Raw genomic sequence first — 17,522 nt, forward strand, 5'->3', positions numbered from 1 at the left:
AACTGCGAATATAAAAATTGTAGCTCTTGATGCGGCCTATGACACCCTTTGAACCAATCAGCCAACTTTTTTACGATTTTTGATTTGTGGCTAATAATTTACTCTGTAAAAGGACAATTTTCTAGATCTTTTAGATTTGTGTGTATAATTTGAAACCCTGTATATAATCGAAAAAATGCCTAAAATAAATGTTATTGCACTGTATCTTCTGCGTCTGCCGGTTAAAGAATTTTGCCGATCGGATGAATGATTATGGAGGAAAACATATTTTTCTGGAAACTAAAATTACCAAAAAACAAAAAAAAAATCAAATATATTAAACAGTTTTTGAAAAATGATTTTTTTGTAGATCCTTACACGCACGAATTTTTTATTTTTTTTAGAATACTTCGCGATCTCCCAGCCTCCCCATTTTCAATAGGTTCCGTCACGGGGCAAAGCTGCATATATGTGCCGAATATGAAGTCGATTGCTTCAAATTTCGGATACTTAACGTGTTTCATAGCAAGGTCCAAAAAACAGTCGAAAATCGCGAAAAAAAGATGGATACCGGTGTCGGATCAGGGCCATTTCTTACAAGCTTATGTGCCTCGTGGAGGGTTAAAAAGGAGGCAAATTTCAATTTTGTAGATCCAACGGTTCGAAAGTTATTCAGGAAAAACCAAAAGACGAGAACGGAGAACGGACAAAGACAAAAAAAAATTGATATTTTCTGTACCAACGGCGATCCCGTAGGACTTACCTTTACCGAGATATAAAATTTTTATGCGAGCGCAGATACTTTCGAAAATTCGATTCTTGTTTGTGTTTGGTGCCTTTAATGCCTTGCCTGCTGCTATTGCTGCTGTGCTATACCACAACCATATATAGTTGGTTTTCTTCTTGGTTTATATATGGTACTGGGAAAGGAAGAAAAACTTTGAGCAGTTCAGTGTACATAGGTTTTTGGAATAAATAAAACTCATTCAAAACGCGAAAACGCAAACTGATAATAGCCTGCAACCCAGTGGTTCAATTTATTATAAATGGTGATTCTTCTAGCAGCTCATTCCAAACAACGAATCTTCTCGCTTCCGGTGTATCCACAAAAGTCAAATTTTCACCTATATCGAGTTGTTTGATTGGGTCCACGCTTTCGACAGGTTGCCATAAGACGTTCAACTCGTCATCTGGTGTTGGGTTCTTGTACTTAACGAAATTCGTCCATAATTTGACGATTCTTCTGCGGTATATATCCTCGGGACTGCCCGGTGACACTTTCGGAGTTATCGATTGACTGAATAAATAACCCAGCTCGTCCGAATGGAAAACACCTAAAGTGTGTAAGTATTTTATAGTACTATGACTATGACTACTTGGAAATATCTGCATTATACCAAAGATGATATTTAGGGATAAGCCAATCTATGCAATCGTATATGTGCACAGAATGGCCCAATTGTCTGGCAAAGTACAACACTTCTTTTATTAAGCATCATTTTGAAACATTATTATTATTATTATTATTATTATTATTATTATTATTATTATTATTATTATATAGCATTTATTGTCATAAGATGCAAATTCAATGTTATAAGACATGTCCAATATATCCCAAGAATAACCTCGCAGATGGAAAAAAGACCATACATACTACATACATACATACAAACGAACGGATGATATCGCGAAATATATTTATTTATTTATCTGGTGTGTCTGTTGGCATCCGTACATAATTCATACAAGGCACGAGAATTATGCATGCAAATTTGAGGTGCTAGATCAATGTTCTAATGTTCCATCTGTAAGGTTGTGGACCTTGGACGACTGAGTTAGATGAAATATACAGGTATATGATGCTGGAGATTCTTCACCCATTGAGTTGCTGATTGGCGCAGATGTAGTGGGAAAACTTTATACGGGCAACCGTCGTAGTTTAAAAAGGTGGTTTAGTTGCCATTGAAACACTATTAGGCTGGACACCTATGGGGAAAGTTTTCAATATCGGGGCGATAGAGAAAGACGTCAGTTCTGCAGTAACTACCTTGTCAATGTTGTTGGATGATTCTTTTATAACCAATTTATGGGAACTTGATACATTAGGTATTACTGAGCCATCAGAGAGAAAATCGGGGCAGGAAAGGTCTGCTGCAGCTATATAATTCTTTGAGGAAACTGTAACACGGGATGTCAAAGGTCGGTTCAAAGTTTGTCTGCCATGGATAGAAGGTCACCGTCCTTTACCTCCAAATTTGAAGATTGCCAAAAAGAGGTTACAATCAACCTTGAGGAAGAAAGACAAAAGATAAGCTTGTGGAATCCTATAGTGCTGTTTTCCAGGATTGGTTGTCGCAAGTTATCATCGAACTAGTGAATAATGAATTTGGTCTCGGAGAGATCGGCCATTATCTCCCTCACCGGCCAGTTATTAAAGAGGATTCTGCCACAAAAAAAATCCGTTTGACGCATCAGCGAGGGAAAGTGACGCCCCTTCTCTAAATCATTGTCTCGAAAAGGGAGAATAGAATTGATACCATTCATTCTTTTAAGATTTCGAGAATATCCCATCGGAGTTGTGACGGATATTAGGAAGGCGTTTTTCCAGATAGGCATTCATGAAAAAGACCGTGATTTTCTAAGGTTTCTGTGGATCAACTCCGATCAGAATCTTATTGTGTATCATCGCAGACGAGTCGTCTTCGGAGTAAACAGTAGTCCCTTTTTTGTTGGGGGCAACCATTGAACATCATCTTACTGATCGTTTAAGAAAAGCGCAGAGCGGATATACCAAGTATTCTTCCGATACAATTGAAAGGTTGCGTCGAGGATTTTATGTTGAAAACTGCGTTGTGAGTGTTCCCCATAAAAACGATTTATTGCGCTTTATAAGATTGCAACCAGACAGCTGTTGTGCCATTGCTAGGACTTAATTGGCATTTGGCCAGAGATGTAATTAAAATTAGCGACGGATGCTTGAAGAGTAACTTAGACTTTGATAACATGAGTATAAGCTAAAGATTGATACTTTCCACGGCGCAGAGGGTATTCGATGTGATCAGCTTCACCAATTCTACGACCTTGGTGGCAAAGTTACTACTTTAAAAGCTATGGGAAAAGAAAATGACCTGAGATGAGCCAGTTGACGCTGACACCGAGCGACATTTTCGAGAATGGTGTAAAGGATTATCGCTTTTGAAAAAGAAATTCCGCGTTGGATGGGTACAGGTACTGAAAACATAGAACACATCAGTTTGCATGTTTTCAGTGAAGCCAGTAAAATTGTATTTTCCGCAGTTATATTTCTCCGTATTGTCAGGAATGGTATACCAACTGTCCATATTGTAACAGCCAAAGCAAGAGTGGCTCCGATCCGGAAGTTGACGATGCCGAGACTCGAATTATTAGGAGCAGTAATTGGTGCTCGATTGTACGGCGACGTGAGGAACAACCTGCAAAGCGATGCAAAATCGTACTTTTGGACCGACTCATCTACAGTCCTATCATGGATTCTATAACAAGAAGAGTGGGGAAATATTTGTCTTTAACAGAGTGTCAGAAATTGGATCATTAACCTTCTCATGCTCTTGGCGGCACGTGCCAGGTGATCTAAACCCGGCTGACCTACCTTCTAGAGGTTGTTCCCCGAAGCAACTTGTTGAGTCAAAATGGTGGGAGGGTCCAAGGTTGTTATACAATGAACCAAATATGTGGCCTGACCAAAAGGATTTCTGGCATTTATCTTATTTTTTAAGCTACTTGAAAATCGTTAGGATGATGAGCTGGATCTTGCGATTCATCCATAATTCGAGAAACCCAATCAAAAGGCAGTGGGGGATCTGCTTGTCGAAGAAATTCAGAGAGGAGAGAAGTTTATTTTCAAAATCGTTCAGAGTTTTATGGGGGTAGATGATATAAAGATAAAGCACCTTTCCCTTTTTCTTGATGAGAATGGAATAATACATTTGGAAAGCAGAATATCCAATAGAGAAGAGAGCGAAGACTTTAGATCTCCTATTATGTTGCCTCCAAAATACCCTGTTACGGAGAAGTTGATCCCGAAGGGTCATGTGGAGTCTTCCCACATTGGCATTCAGGGGATTACGAGCAAGCTTCGCGAGAGGTACTGGACAACAGGAGGGAGACGTGCCTTGTTATCTACGCTTTCAAGATGTTACGTTTGCAAAAGATTTAATTCGAAACCCATACGGGTGAGTGCCCATCAGTTGCCATTGGCCAGAGTACACAATGGTTGTGTATTCGAAATTATTGGAGTCGAAATGCCTAATATGGATATCTAAAGAATGGTCAAAAGGTTTGGATTTGTGTTTTTACCTGTGTTGTGTATCAAGCGGTCCATCTCGAACTCGTAACATCCATGTTTACGCATTCTTTCCATCAAGCTTTGCGAAGATTTACAAACCATATGCAACGACAATGGGATCAACTTTGTGGGCGCCGAAAATATATTGTCTCAACTAAACTGTCAGGAAGTTATGAAATTTCCATCTACCCAGAGAATCGTTTGGCATTTTAATTCTCCAATCGCCCTATGGTGGAGAGGTTTTTGGGAAAGATTAGTTGGAGTTCTAAAGCAGTTATTGCGCAAAGTTTTGGGACGTGCCAGTCTCGATTACGAAGACTTGTTAACGGTCATCTGCGATTGCGAAACGGACATTAATTATACACCGCTCACCTATGTTTCCAGTGATCCGCACGAGTTAAGTGCGCTAACCAGAGCAATGTTTTTGATAGATCAACTCGAACATGGTTTGCCAGATTATGACGTTTTTGAGCGCCTTTCACTTTGTCGGAAGCAACGGTACAAACAGAAATTAAAAGATGATCTACGACAAAGTTTCCGAAATGAATATTTAGGACAGTTGCGCGTCTTTTATAGGGGGAACCACGTGGTTCGTTAAAATTGGATGACGTAGTCTTAGTCGCGAACGACCAAGATAAACACATTGACCGGCCACTTGGGCGCGTCGTCGAACTAATTCCGGGTAAAGATCTCTAGGGGCTAACTGTTGAGACGTGTGCAACGTCTCTGCGCACTCGAATGTGTTGATTCAGCAGTGCAAGAGGATGGCTCAGAAGAGGCAGTCGAAGCTAAAGAAGACTCTCTTCCCCCCAACGAAAGTGAAAGTGCGGGAGTGCCTACAAAAAGCGGAGTATGGTTACGCGTAGTGGTCGTGAGACAAAACCCTCCATAATGATTATCGCAAGGTGGGAGGATGTTGGAGACGCACGAAAAGAAATCCGCCGATTTTTATCCTATCCTGCGGTCTTAGCCGGCCCGATTATATGTGCGAAAATCGGTGCTATTTTTAGATTTTAATAAGGGTTTTGTTTTTTGCTGCCGATTTGTTCGGAGGGAACTTTGGTGGCGTTTTCGATTGTTTTAACAAGTAATCGTGCATTAGATTTTGATGAGGCGCGATATGTTGCATTTTGTCAGGCGTATTATTTGTATTTTCACTAACATAGTCATTAACGAAAGTTAATTTGTATTATTATTCGAACCTAGTTACGCGGATAAGACCGGGCAGGTTTTTCGTAAGCGTGACGCGACATCTACCAAAAATAATTTTTGTTCTCTGGAGTTTGGTCAGTACTTACCTGGTTTGTCCCACAGGTTCAAGGATCTTTTCAAATAATTTAAGCGTGTAATCACCGAGATTCGATACGCGTAAATAGGCGCCAGGTGAGTTTTTAAATGGAACTTTATCGCCTGTTCGATTCCAACATCATAAATGCTGTCAGACCAAGCCTACAAACAAGGAATATAACGCTATTCCATAAAATATACTTTTATCGGGCAACCATAAAAAAAATCCAAATAAAAGGCAAAACAACACGAATACATAACTGTCAGAAAACATCCGATTGCTCCCAAACCCGTGCGGTAAAATCCCGGAAATGTCCGAAGTGACTCGGATTCGTGGGAAACGAAACTGACGTGGTAAAGTGATGCTTCCCGCACGCTAGATCGGTGCGTAATTAGATATTTTACAGACGGGAGTAGAAAAGCTTTTTAACTCACTCGTTTATTAAACACTTGCTCCGCTCGTGTCAAATAAACCCGTGAGTCAAATGCCGTTTACCGCACTTGTTGCATAATATACTATTCACTAAGTATTCTTCAAAAAATTCTAATGTTCGTTTCAAAATGTAGTCGTGTATAGTCGTCTGATAGAATTGTCGCCCTGGTGGTCTAATAAAAATCCCAATTTTAACCAAAATTAATGTGTCGTTCTTTTCACCAAGCCATGAGTGCTGAAAGTCAATAGTTACGCTTACAACAACGCCAATATGTTTGGTAAACAACAAAACAGTGCCTCATGTCGCAGTACATTGAGATCCCCTGGGCTTACCCCCCTTGATGAGTCCCTATAGGGCTACTTGAAATAAAAAGTATATCTGGAAGGCACGTTTCAAAAGTGCATGATAACCTTCATGGTTTTTATGATCACAACAGATAAATGTTCATTAAAAATTAAAACAATATTAAATAAGCACAAAATCCATTTTTCGACGTACAAGTTTCCCATATGGTTCCAACTTAATATAAATAAATACAAGATATAATATGACGTTAAACCTACGATGTTGTGCATTCGGTGCAAAAAAATGATTAAACTTACATTAACCACATTTTCCTCCGGCGTTTCTGTTTGGTACGTCCGCTCCAAAGTGTCTGCAAACCGTTTACTTTTCGCGGTGCCCTTTTTAATGCCCGTCTGCCAGGGTATTATGCACTCCCAACTAAAGGGCGCCACCCAAGTACCCATCGCCTTCGCTGCCATTTGCTGATAATTCATCCAATGCCCCTCTTTTGAATTGTATCCCAGTATTAACGGGACTTGGTTCTGTTCACCAGCGTTTAATATGTCGATTGGAGATTTTGTTAAAAAGGCGCCTTCGTGGGGATACTCGATAACGGGCGAAATATCTTGCCAGTCGTTTGAGCATTCAGTCTGCAAAAATAAAAAATATAAGTGCATCGTTTGCCAAAATTAGGCCTGTAGTCTAAAATGTGTTTACAATGAAGAAACAACTGTTGATACAAAGCAACTGCCAATGAAATTAAAGGCAATCAAGTCAATGCTTTCCCTATTGGGGAACCACGAGAAAATGCGAAAAGCGGTTACCGCCGAACACCTATACAGGGTAGCTCACTATAAAGTTGCATGTGTGAATACAGCCTTTCCTATATTTAATCCCAATAGTTTTTTTGGAATTTGTAAAAATTTTGAGTACTTTCAACCTGGCAATCGGTACGGTAAATAGCAACCAGAATCGTCTTTTTGAAATTGACATTGAGAAATGATTTAATTAATTAATTAAAACCGGAAGTTGTCATTGATTTTGAAGTGATTTGAATGATTTGGTTTGATGTTGAATTTGATATGACTTTGGAAGGGACCGGTTAGATCAGCTAATTTAAGGGCCTTAGATTTTCACGTCTGGTGCCATAAATTTAAAAATTATTGGCAATACATCTTGTCACTATTTTTGACGGTTGCTTATGCCTTACGCGGAAGTATAAAAATGGCAACTAACAATTTGATAATCGATTTATCTCAGACTAAAATTTTTGCTTTTTTAAATATGCATTCATCTACAATGTTTTTCCTCATACCTATTTTCAAAGATTTTGTTTTGAAACATAAACATGACAAAAAGCAGAACTTCCGTTAGCTCATTGAATTGAATTTAGAATGCAATAATCAATGATAGAAAATACATAAAAAATTGGAACACAAGAAACGGATATTACACAATCAAGATAGACGACATCATTACGATCATTGCCTCTATATGAAAATTTTTTTCGTCAGTATCTCTGCGTAACGTAGCTTCGATATGCGTATAAACCTAAATTGGTTTCAATAATTCCGTACTAGTTTGTACAGGCCTCGATCCAAGGATTTCAAATCGGGTAACCTGAATGGTCAGTTCCAGAGTTTCTTAACTCCTTTGGAGTAAATAGAATCAAAATGATGTTAAACTTGGTCAAATTTCAAGCTAACTAGACTGAACTTTGGGTTTCATTGACTTTTAATAGAAAATACGAAATAACAAGAAAACTTTTGAAAAGAGTTATAGGTATATATGAAAAAATAAAATAAAATAATATGTAATAAGTGTGGTAAACGGCATTTGAGTCACGAATTTATTTGGCACCAGCGGAGCGAAATTCATAAATTCAGACGAATTTATTAAATAAATAATTAATTAATAAAAGGTGTAATGAAGTTGTTTTATCATTTTTTCCAATATTTTTGACGCGATTTTGGGCGATGGTTTAACAAGACCACATTTCCAGTTGGAACATATGGCAATTGGACTTACAATTCCCATTTGCTCTAAGACTCTAACAAGCTCATATGCGGATAGAGATTTCAGTACGTCCAGTGCTTCTTTTTGCGTCTTTGCTTTCACCCCGATTTTGTTCACGACGCTAATGGCGCCATCCAGTTTTCCCCAAGGCCAGGAGTTCAAAGTGGAGCCACTTTGTATGATAGCTCCGTGGAACAAACCTCTGCAGGATGGAGATATGACGTGAAAGTGTACGGACGATCCTCCGGCACTTTCACCATCTATGGTCACACGGTTTGGGTCACCACCAAACCTTCGGATATTGTCCTGGACCCATCGAAGGGCTAGGCGTTGATCTTTCAGTCCAGCGTTGCCAGGAATCTCCAAAGTTGGGTCGCTGAAACTTAAATATCCTGAAACGACATAGAAACAAAGTTTGAACGATATGGTCAGCTATGTTCCGTAAATTATCCGCCGTGAAGCAACATAAATAATATAAATGAAAATCAGATTTCATATGTTGAGACGGACTTGAAAGTAAAACTTAACTTTCGAAAAATGTTGATAGTTTTAAAACGGGTAAAGATAATAAATTCATTGACAAAAGTGATGAATTATTATAGCACAGAACAATTTATGAAATTCGTTGAATATGTATTAGATTGGACCAAAAAAATCGACTATTTTATTTTATGAATAATATATCTAATAAAATCATTCAGAATAATGTAAAAAAATATCATGAAAGTTTGAGAGTTTGAGGGAGGAAAGTTATAAATAGATACGAATACGATACAAAAAACGAAAAAACAAGGATTTCATTTTTTCTTCAATCGTGAATAACTTTGCAAAAAATTATTAAGAAGCCTTTTCTGTAGAGTATAAAATTTCCTTTAAAAACCAATATAGTTCTTTTGTTGTATATTGAGAGCTGTTTGTTAGTTATATAAGTTACGGAATTCTAAAATGAAAAAGTTTAATAAAAAAAGTAAACTTTGATTTCTCGGGAACTGTTTGTCTGATAAAAATTTTCAATCAGAGCTTTTTTATACAGAATTTAATTTCCTACAAACATATATTCATACAAATATTTTTACCGATATAATGAGATCAGGAGAAGAAAATTCAAAATACAATACATTAATATTATGGGCTAAAACTTTCAAGATATTTTCTTTTTGTCGTTCTGAATGATTTTATATTTTTCTTGAAACAAAATAGTCGATTTTTTTGACCCACTCTATTTTAATATGCATTAATTTTATTTATCTAATTACAAACCGACTTTTGCAGTGGAACCATTACAACCAACATCAATATCAAATATTATGAGTTAAGAGGTTCGTTAACTTGGGCAGTTCTTCCTACCAACTGAATGTATTTCCAGGTTTAGAAAAAAAGAAAATCGGTTTACTTTCTCCTGCAGTTTTTCTGCTCTGTTCAGTCACTTAGTTTTAATTTGTTTGAGTTTGTGTCAGTCATAATCATCTTAATTTTGTAATAAACAACTTTATTTATTTATATCCACATTTTATAATGTTTCTGCACTTTAAATATTGACGCCTGTTTTTTTTAAACCTAGAACGTTTTGGTAACTGTCTAATATCCCAATTTAATCAACCTTGTAAAAATTAAAATACAAGGTAAAATGGCTAAATAATGATTGCATTTTAAAAAGTCGGCATCATACTTAAAAAATATTTGTTATTAAATCTGTCACATTTCTTTTTAATTTGGGTGCTTAGGTTTTAGGTTAGGTTTAGACTGCTCTATTAAACTAATAAAATATTTTGGTCAATGAACCATTCTTTCTTCTGAGAATAATACATGGCGACAGCGTTATCCTCAATGACACAATATTTATTTGATTACATTTCTAGATTCACTGCTTTCTTCTGATTATTTTTGCTTAAAACTTCAAAATATGAGACTTATTGCAAATATTTCGAAAACCAATCTATATAATTTTAAAGGAAATTTTATTATATTATTAATATTTCGAAAACCACGCCAGATAGGTTAGAGAAAATATTAAAAACAAATAGAAAAAAGCAGTGACTTTAAAAATGTCATCTAGTATAGAGTATGCCATTTAAAATAACGTTATTGTTAGAAGCGGCAACATTGCGTACTCCAAAATATTTTCTCCGCAAACATCGAATCTACCATCGACCATCCGGTATAGCAGTTTGTGTTTTAGCAATAATATAATATAATTTACTTTTTATTACTTATTTTGTATTTAGTTAGAACACCTAGGATCACTAAACTATTCATTCAACACAACTACATCACTTCTAGAATTTTCATTAATATAAAGCTGATGAATCCAATTTTCGTCATTATTGATGTGATGTTTTACCTACCTAATATGCCGAGCCTGTAATTTAAAGTAACCAGGACAATGTCTTCCGTCATGAGATTCTTTGGTCCGTATTTTGCCCGACCACCATTTCCAAAAACATATCCTCCTCCGTGAATGTATACAAGCACCGGTTTAAGCTTCATGGTAGCAGAGTTTCTGGGCAACTATAGGTACGCTATTTTATTACTCTATTTGTCCAATTTGTAAGTGCCATTTTGAATGACGCTGACATTCATGTTAATGATATTTAGATTATGATGCATTTTAAAATTTGGTTTAAGTTTCACCAGAGATCAATAAAATGTAATTGCAGAGATTTGAGGTCTTGGAAATAGTAGCGTTCCTCTAGAATTGTTTAAGTGTGATTTCATATTAGTGAATAACTTAAGACACTTTGGTTTTACTCCCCTGTCTAAGTTCCAATGAAAGTAGTTTTGGTTAGTTTCCGTGAAAGGTTTAACTCTTACCTCGGCGGTATAAACATTTAAAAATAAGCAGTCCTCGTCTCCTACCAGGGGCACACTTTGATTAAATCGCTTTTCCCTTCGGTGAGGACAGGCTGATCCTTCCTCAGTGGCATTTCTGATTCCTTTCCATGGGTGTTTCGGTTTTGGAGCCTGACACGACCGAGTAATATATATAATTATATTTTGTAGAAAAGAAATGTATTACTGTAGCAATAACTAGAAATATAATTATAGAGAAATATCGGAAAAATATCAGTAATCTTTGATAAAAATGCGTTCCTACCATGTTAGATATTTTGTCAAGAATGAAAAATAAAAGAAACAAGGTTCACGAAACTATTTGGCCTAAATTTTATAAGTTCTTATTTCTCTTATTATATTTTTTATTGTCAATTAAAATTAAAAACTGGGTTACTTACTTACGGTCATTTTTTACTTAAAATTTTAAGACGATATTCGTACATCGGGAATATTTATGCTGCTGGATTGCCGTTTTTATTTATAAAATTTATGTACAGAATGAGACATTTACTTATAAATTAATTTCTAGGAAAATATGAAAAAATTTGGATAGGTGTGATTTAGAATGAATAATATTTACATGCAAACTTAAATTAATTTTACTGATTTTAAACAATTTTTATATAACGAATTCATAAAAACTTAGAAGTATACTTTAGATATGTTTGATTCTATGTCATTTATGTACTGAATATGAACAAAAAAACGCACGTCACGATACCTTAAATCGGAGATCTCCAACCGGGGGCTCTGCGTATGGAATCCCCATAAACTGATAAAATTTACCTCCATCTATATTTCTATCAATTGATCCCTTCAAACAGCCACTTTTTGTCCTTACGACTGGGTTGCACGCGACATTTTTCAGCGCTGCACAAAGCATTATTACAGACTTAGATCAGTAAGTACTTGCTTATATTTTACGATACCAATGATTAAATCCAATTCTATTCAATAATTTGGACTAATTTATGAACGACACCTCCGTATATCCAGCCGATTATAATTTACAACAGAACAGGAGAAGGTATAAATTTAAGAGATTCAGGGTATTAAAATTAAATGTTCAGGTAATTTACTATCCAGAGGATCAAATCACAAATAGAAGACACAGGTGAAGTTTTCCTGATAAATTGCTTACAGCTTTGGTTCGCATTGCCCGAATAAATTAGGAATTACCAAAACCAGACGCTGTAGTAAGAATTTGCTACACGGATGAATTTGACCGCGCAGCTCCGAAAATCGTTCGTATATCCCAATATACTTTACTGTACGACTTACAATGTTTTCGTTTTTCTTAGACCGTTTCGGTTTGGTTAGTTTCTGTTTTAGTTGATATAGTGCTTCAGATTATATTGCTTAATGTCAGGAAATGTAAGTCAGGAGAAGAGAACATAAAGTAAAAACTCTATATGAAATGGATAACCAATTGTGGTAATTATAATAAATAACAACTATCTTATTTTCCAGATTCAGGATGAATAAGTCTACAAAAAATGGGTTGTTATTAAATAATCAGAAATCCATAAGCTAATTGTGCCAAAAGCACGCCCAGTTTTATGAAAATTAATGAATTTGGAAATGAAATGATGAAAAAAATGACAAAATGAAAAGTTGAATAGTTACTGAAAAATCGATTTCTTCAAAAAGGAACTAGCAGAAGACTCCCAATTTTAATTTGATTATTAAATTTTAAAGACATTACGGGCTTGCCATAATTTCAGCTATAAATAGCAATTAGATCAATCCATCCTATGCCACTGAAATGAATTATGAGACAGGAAATAGCAATATGTATTTTGCGAGGTTTATTATTTAAAAATTTAAAATAGAATTTTCTTTTTCAAATTTTCGTGTTACATTTATGTGCTTTATATTTATAGATAAAGAATGCCAAAATACAAATCACCAAATTAAAAATTTTCGTTACTGCATGAAGATACTTTATTTATATAATCACATTTATGTATTTTATTTATAAAATAGCTAGCTGAGTTATTATTTATTTATAACACAAAATCAGGTTCAACTTGCACAAGAAAATAAACTTATTAGCGAACACCCTTTATCTGCGTTTTATGAAAGATTTCTAATAATGCAAGATCAACTGACGTTTGGTTTATTTTTTTCGCTGTACTTTTTTTAAAATCAGAATTATTAAACTAATATTGTATTTAAATCTTTGGTCTTATTTGCCACATAATACATTACTGCAAAAGAATTGACCAGTTATCAATTTAAATTATTAGTAGTTATTCTCCATTTACAGGATTGACACCGTCAAAAATAGAAAAATATGTGGCCAATTTCGATAGTTAATAATTTTTTTATTTTTTTCCGATTTTTATGATTTTTTGCTATCAGTATATAAATGAATTTTTCTGTGATTATTCCAGAATGTCACTTTCTTCGACTAGGCTATATTATACTGTTGGTTTTAGTCGTAAATTCAAATGTTTCTTCTAATCTTTAATATATTCTAAACATTTCGTTTTTTGATTCATTCGATTGACTTATTGCTGTTGCGAGCTGCAATTTTTTTAGTGATTTTAGACGATTTTAGACGCACAGCAATAAAATTAGATCTCTTAAAGAGCTAACGACAACAAAAAAACCGTCAGTTGCAGTTAAAGTTTCCGTCCGTAAATACTTATTCGAGGCATCTCAAACCGTAAACTACGGAATTCTCAAAGCACGGGCGACAAACTTTTGTTACGGCCACCCTGTAGAAACGCAACAATTCTTTCCACGTGTTCTAGAGTTCCAATTTGACACACAATAAATTATAATATATCAAGCATTCTGTTACAATAATCGTGTAAAACGAAATGTTCAAAATACTTCAAAGATTACAAGAAACAATTCAGGTGGAAAATTATCCAAGTAAATTTTCCTACCGGGGGTTTTGAAATTACGATAAAAAAATAAAAAATATACAATAAACGGACAAAACAAACGGATACCAAAATCGTGAAGAGCGCACAAAAAATAAAAAGACCTATAGAATATTAACATTTCATTTTCACAAAGTGTCTATTAACAAATTATTTAAACTCAAATAATATAAACCTCAATAATATAAAACAATCTCTTATGACACTTATCTGCTATTAGAATAACATGAATAACAAAGAAAAGCATTTCCTCAATTGCAGTTTATGTGAAGTTAAGTGAAGCGTTATTTACTTACCAAAATTTAACAAGAGCAGGATCGAACAGGTTGATTGTGAAATGAAATAAAGGTTGAACCTAAAACAAAATCAAATCTTCAGGTCATATGTGCGATCGGTATTTATTGTCAATCTATTCTACTTCTGGCATAAAATTTTTGAATTATTTCCGAACATGAATATTTTGCAAGATGTACTTACATCTCCCAGTCAATGACTAAAGAAATGTTGTACGAGCTAGAAACTAATTCAAGATAAATTTTCCAACTCGATGTTCCAGAAATTAGGAATTTTTATGTTCTGCTATACGAAAAATAGCGCATTTTTATACTTCATTACGATTCCGATAATTTTTTAGCCCAGTCCACTGATAACGTCGAATAAGCGGCTTTTTGCATCGCAAATGAAATGCAATGAGTATCTTTCTAATCCTCATATTTCAAACTTATGACGAAAAGATAACGCTACTTTGCGATTACTTAATTAACCGGGCTTGTTTTCCTTTGGTAAGTTGTTAATATTGCTAATATGGTACCATAGAGAAGAATACATGTATTTTTCAAACAAAAAAGAATATGTGTGAATTGGCACACTAAAGCAGATATTTTTTTTTTAGTACTTGCCCCAAAATTAAAAAATTAATCGACTTACTTGGAAGATTTTCCGAACTTGTACGTAGATACAATTACACATTGTAGTATTCGTTCAGCATGTTCTCGATCACGACGTTTAAAGCGGAAAACGAGTTTTTTTTTCGCTTTTTGTCTCTGCCTCTAGGGTAAACTGGGTAAAGGGTGGATTTGTAATTGTATCTACGGACAAGCTCGGAAAATTAATATTAATCTTCCAGGTAAGTCATCAATTTTGACACCTCCTCTTAAAGCAGCCGAAGTTGCTCCATAACGGCTGCTTTGGCCGGAAAATAAAATTTTTCTCTAAATAGATCTGTTGTGAGCTAGGCACAGTTCTACCATTTTGTGAAGGTAAGGGAATTTCAGAAGCGGATTAGTTTTATTTGGAGCTGATGCTTTAATCTTGTCTAATTCAAATTTATATTTTCCCGACCACAGTACATTTTCCATTTTTAGTGCCATTAAGGTATGTACTCTACCTGCGGATCAGATTGACAGTAAAAAGACTAGTTTTCTGCCACCAGGAAAAGTTCCCCAGCTAGTGAGTGGCTGGTCCCGAATGGGTATAGTATTAGATTGAAATTAGGTTCAAAAAAGATGATATTTTCTAGCAACGGTCTTTTAAAAATAGAGTACCACGGTTGAGAAGGCCAATTTGGTACCAAGCGTTTTGCCTTGATTAGATTTATCCAACCCTTGAGTAGCGCAAAGAAAAAGGTAGGAAGGCGTAAAAGTAAAATTTGTTCCACTGAATAGTGAAAGAGTCTACTGCCAAAGAATTTGGATCGGGAAACCAGGAAATATACCTTTTGCACTTATTGCTTATTTTGGTTTGTATTCGGTATCGAGTGATAATAATCTAGTCTCGCGTTATAATTCATTTATATTATCAAAATACCAGTGACAACACAACAAGGTATAGAAATTTTACCCTACGAAAAATTTGCGAGCGCAGAAATGCCACAAGCACTAGTAAAACTAGTTGATTCATTTGCTCACACTATAATTACTAAAAATTTCATAAACCCTTAGATATTGGGTTAATAAATGAAAATGAAGTAAATTTTATTGATAAACCAGAAACAGAAAATTTAGCCCCGCTTAATTTCGATAACAAAAACAAAATCTGTAATAAGGATGAGTATGAAGTCATTCGAGAATTATGTTACGAATATAGGGATATACTTTATTGCAAAGGCATACAAACTTAATTAAACGTTAAATTAATTTAGTTAACGACACACCAATCTACACACGAAATTATCCATACCCTGAAATCCATAAAGCTGAAGTACATAAACAAGTAAATGAAATGCTAAAAAATGATACAACATTCAAATTCCCCGTGGAGACTGGTGGACCGGTGTGACCGGGTTGAGCTGGAGGCCCCTTTAGAGCCAGCTCAGCATGCGTACCGAAGTGGCGGGTCTGTGGGCTCGGCTCTTCACCATCTGACTTCCAGGTTGGAGCAGGGTTTGGGCTCGGGACGGCTGTTGGTGTGCGTGTTCGCTGACATCGAAAGGGCCTTCAATAACACGGCCCTGTACTCGATCTGCAGGGCGGTGGAGAGTACTGGAGTGGGGACGGCCATTGTAAGGTGGATCCGCTCCATGCTAACCGACAGGAGGGTCGAGGCAAGACTGGGTGGGGAGCAGGTCTCCATCGGTTCATCACGGGGTTGTCCACAGGGCGGGGTCTTGTCCCCGTTCCTGTGGTGCCTGGTGGTGAACGAGATATTGCATATTCTGAGGGAAGAACACGGGGTCTATGCTCAGGCATATGCAGACGACCTTGTGATTATGACGCAGGGGACGGACGTGAGGAGGATGGAGGGGCTCCTGAACGGGGCATTGGCAAGATTCTCACAATGGTGCCTGGACAGCAAGTTGGCTGTCAATCCTAGCAAGGTGGAGATGGTCATCTTCACTAGGAAAAGGAAGATGGAGTGCAACCTCAACATTTCGATGGATGGGGTGCCTCTTTCTGCAAGCGGAAGTGTCAAGTACTTGGGCGTATGGTTGGACTCTAAGTTGACCTTCCAGGAACATATAAGATCAAGGACCAGGTCGGCCTTTGGAGCTCTGTGGGCGTGCCGGAGAGCGGTAGGGGGCACTTGGGGCTTGGGGCCGAAGATCATGCAGTGGATCTACGGTACCATGGTGGTGCCTATGCTCACGCATGGGGCAGTGGCATGGTGGCCGGGGACCAAAAGAGCGGGAGCAAGGCTAGTTCTTGACAGACTGCAGAGATTGGCTTGCCTCTGCATAACGGGCGCCATGAGAACGGCGCCCACGAGGGCCCTGGAGGCTCTGGTGGGGCTGCCCTCTCTGGCGGATCGGGTGCAGATGGAGGCGGCCAGGACAGCTGTGAGGCTGGCGAGCTGCGGGCTCTGGAGGGAGGGAATCTTAAATCGGGGTCCGTACGACATTTTAGAGGGCCGTCGCGGGGATCGCGGGGTCATGGGCATCCCCGAGATGACCTTCTTTGATAAATTGACCTTTCTCTTTCCATCAAGGGAAGATTGGAGAGAGGGCAGAGTCGGCTCCTGGGATGGACTTGT

The 17,522-nt window shown here is 36.7% G+C and overlaps 1 protein-coding gene across 2 annotated transcripts; it reads right to left on the reverse strand.

The window, feature by feature from the left end:
* Nucleotides 1-977: 977 nt before the first annotated feature.
* Nucleotides 978-16,497, reverse strand: LOC132697194 (juvenile hormone esterase-like). 2 transcript variants are annotated; one of them, XM_060662511.1, is made up of 9 exons: nt 16,378-16,497; nt 14,351-14,409; nt 11,882-12,030; nt 11,140-11,289; nt 10,674-10,836; nt 8,341-8,720; nt 6,630-6,962; nt 5,605-5,755; nt 978-1,313 (listed from the first exon to the last, which is right to left on the reverse strand). In XM_060662511.1, exons 3-9 carry the CDS (start codon nt 11,927-11,929, stop codon nt 1,012-1,014), a joined length of 1,527 nt encoding a protein of 508 aa, XP_060518494.1. In that variant the 5' UTR covers nt 11,930-12,030; nt 14,351-14,409; nt 16,378-16,497; the 3' UTR covers nt 978-1,011. The 2 variants fall into 2 exon arrangements, with proteins under 2 accessions (XP_060518494.1, XP_060518487.1); XM_060662504.1 differs by lacking the exon at nt 16,378-16,497 and adding an exon at nt 14,532-14,619.
* Between the last annotated feature and the right edge of the window lie 1,025 nt (nt 16,498-17,522).

This window comes from Cylas formicarius, unplaced genomic scaffold, assembly GCF_029955315.1.
Source record: "Cylas formicarius isolate icCylForm1 unplaced genomic scaffold, icCylForm1.1 PGA_scaffold_10__41_contigs__length_53128322, whole genome shotgun sequence".
Classification (NCBI taxonomy): Eukaryota; Metazoa; Arthropoda; class Insecta; order Coleoptera; family Brentidae; genus Cylas; species Cylas formicarius.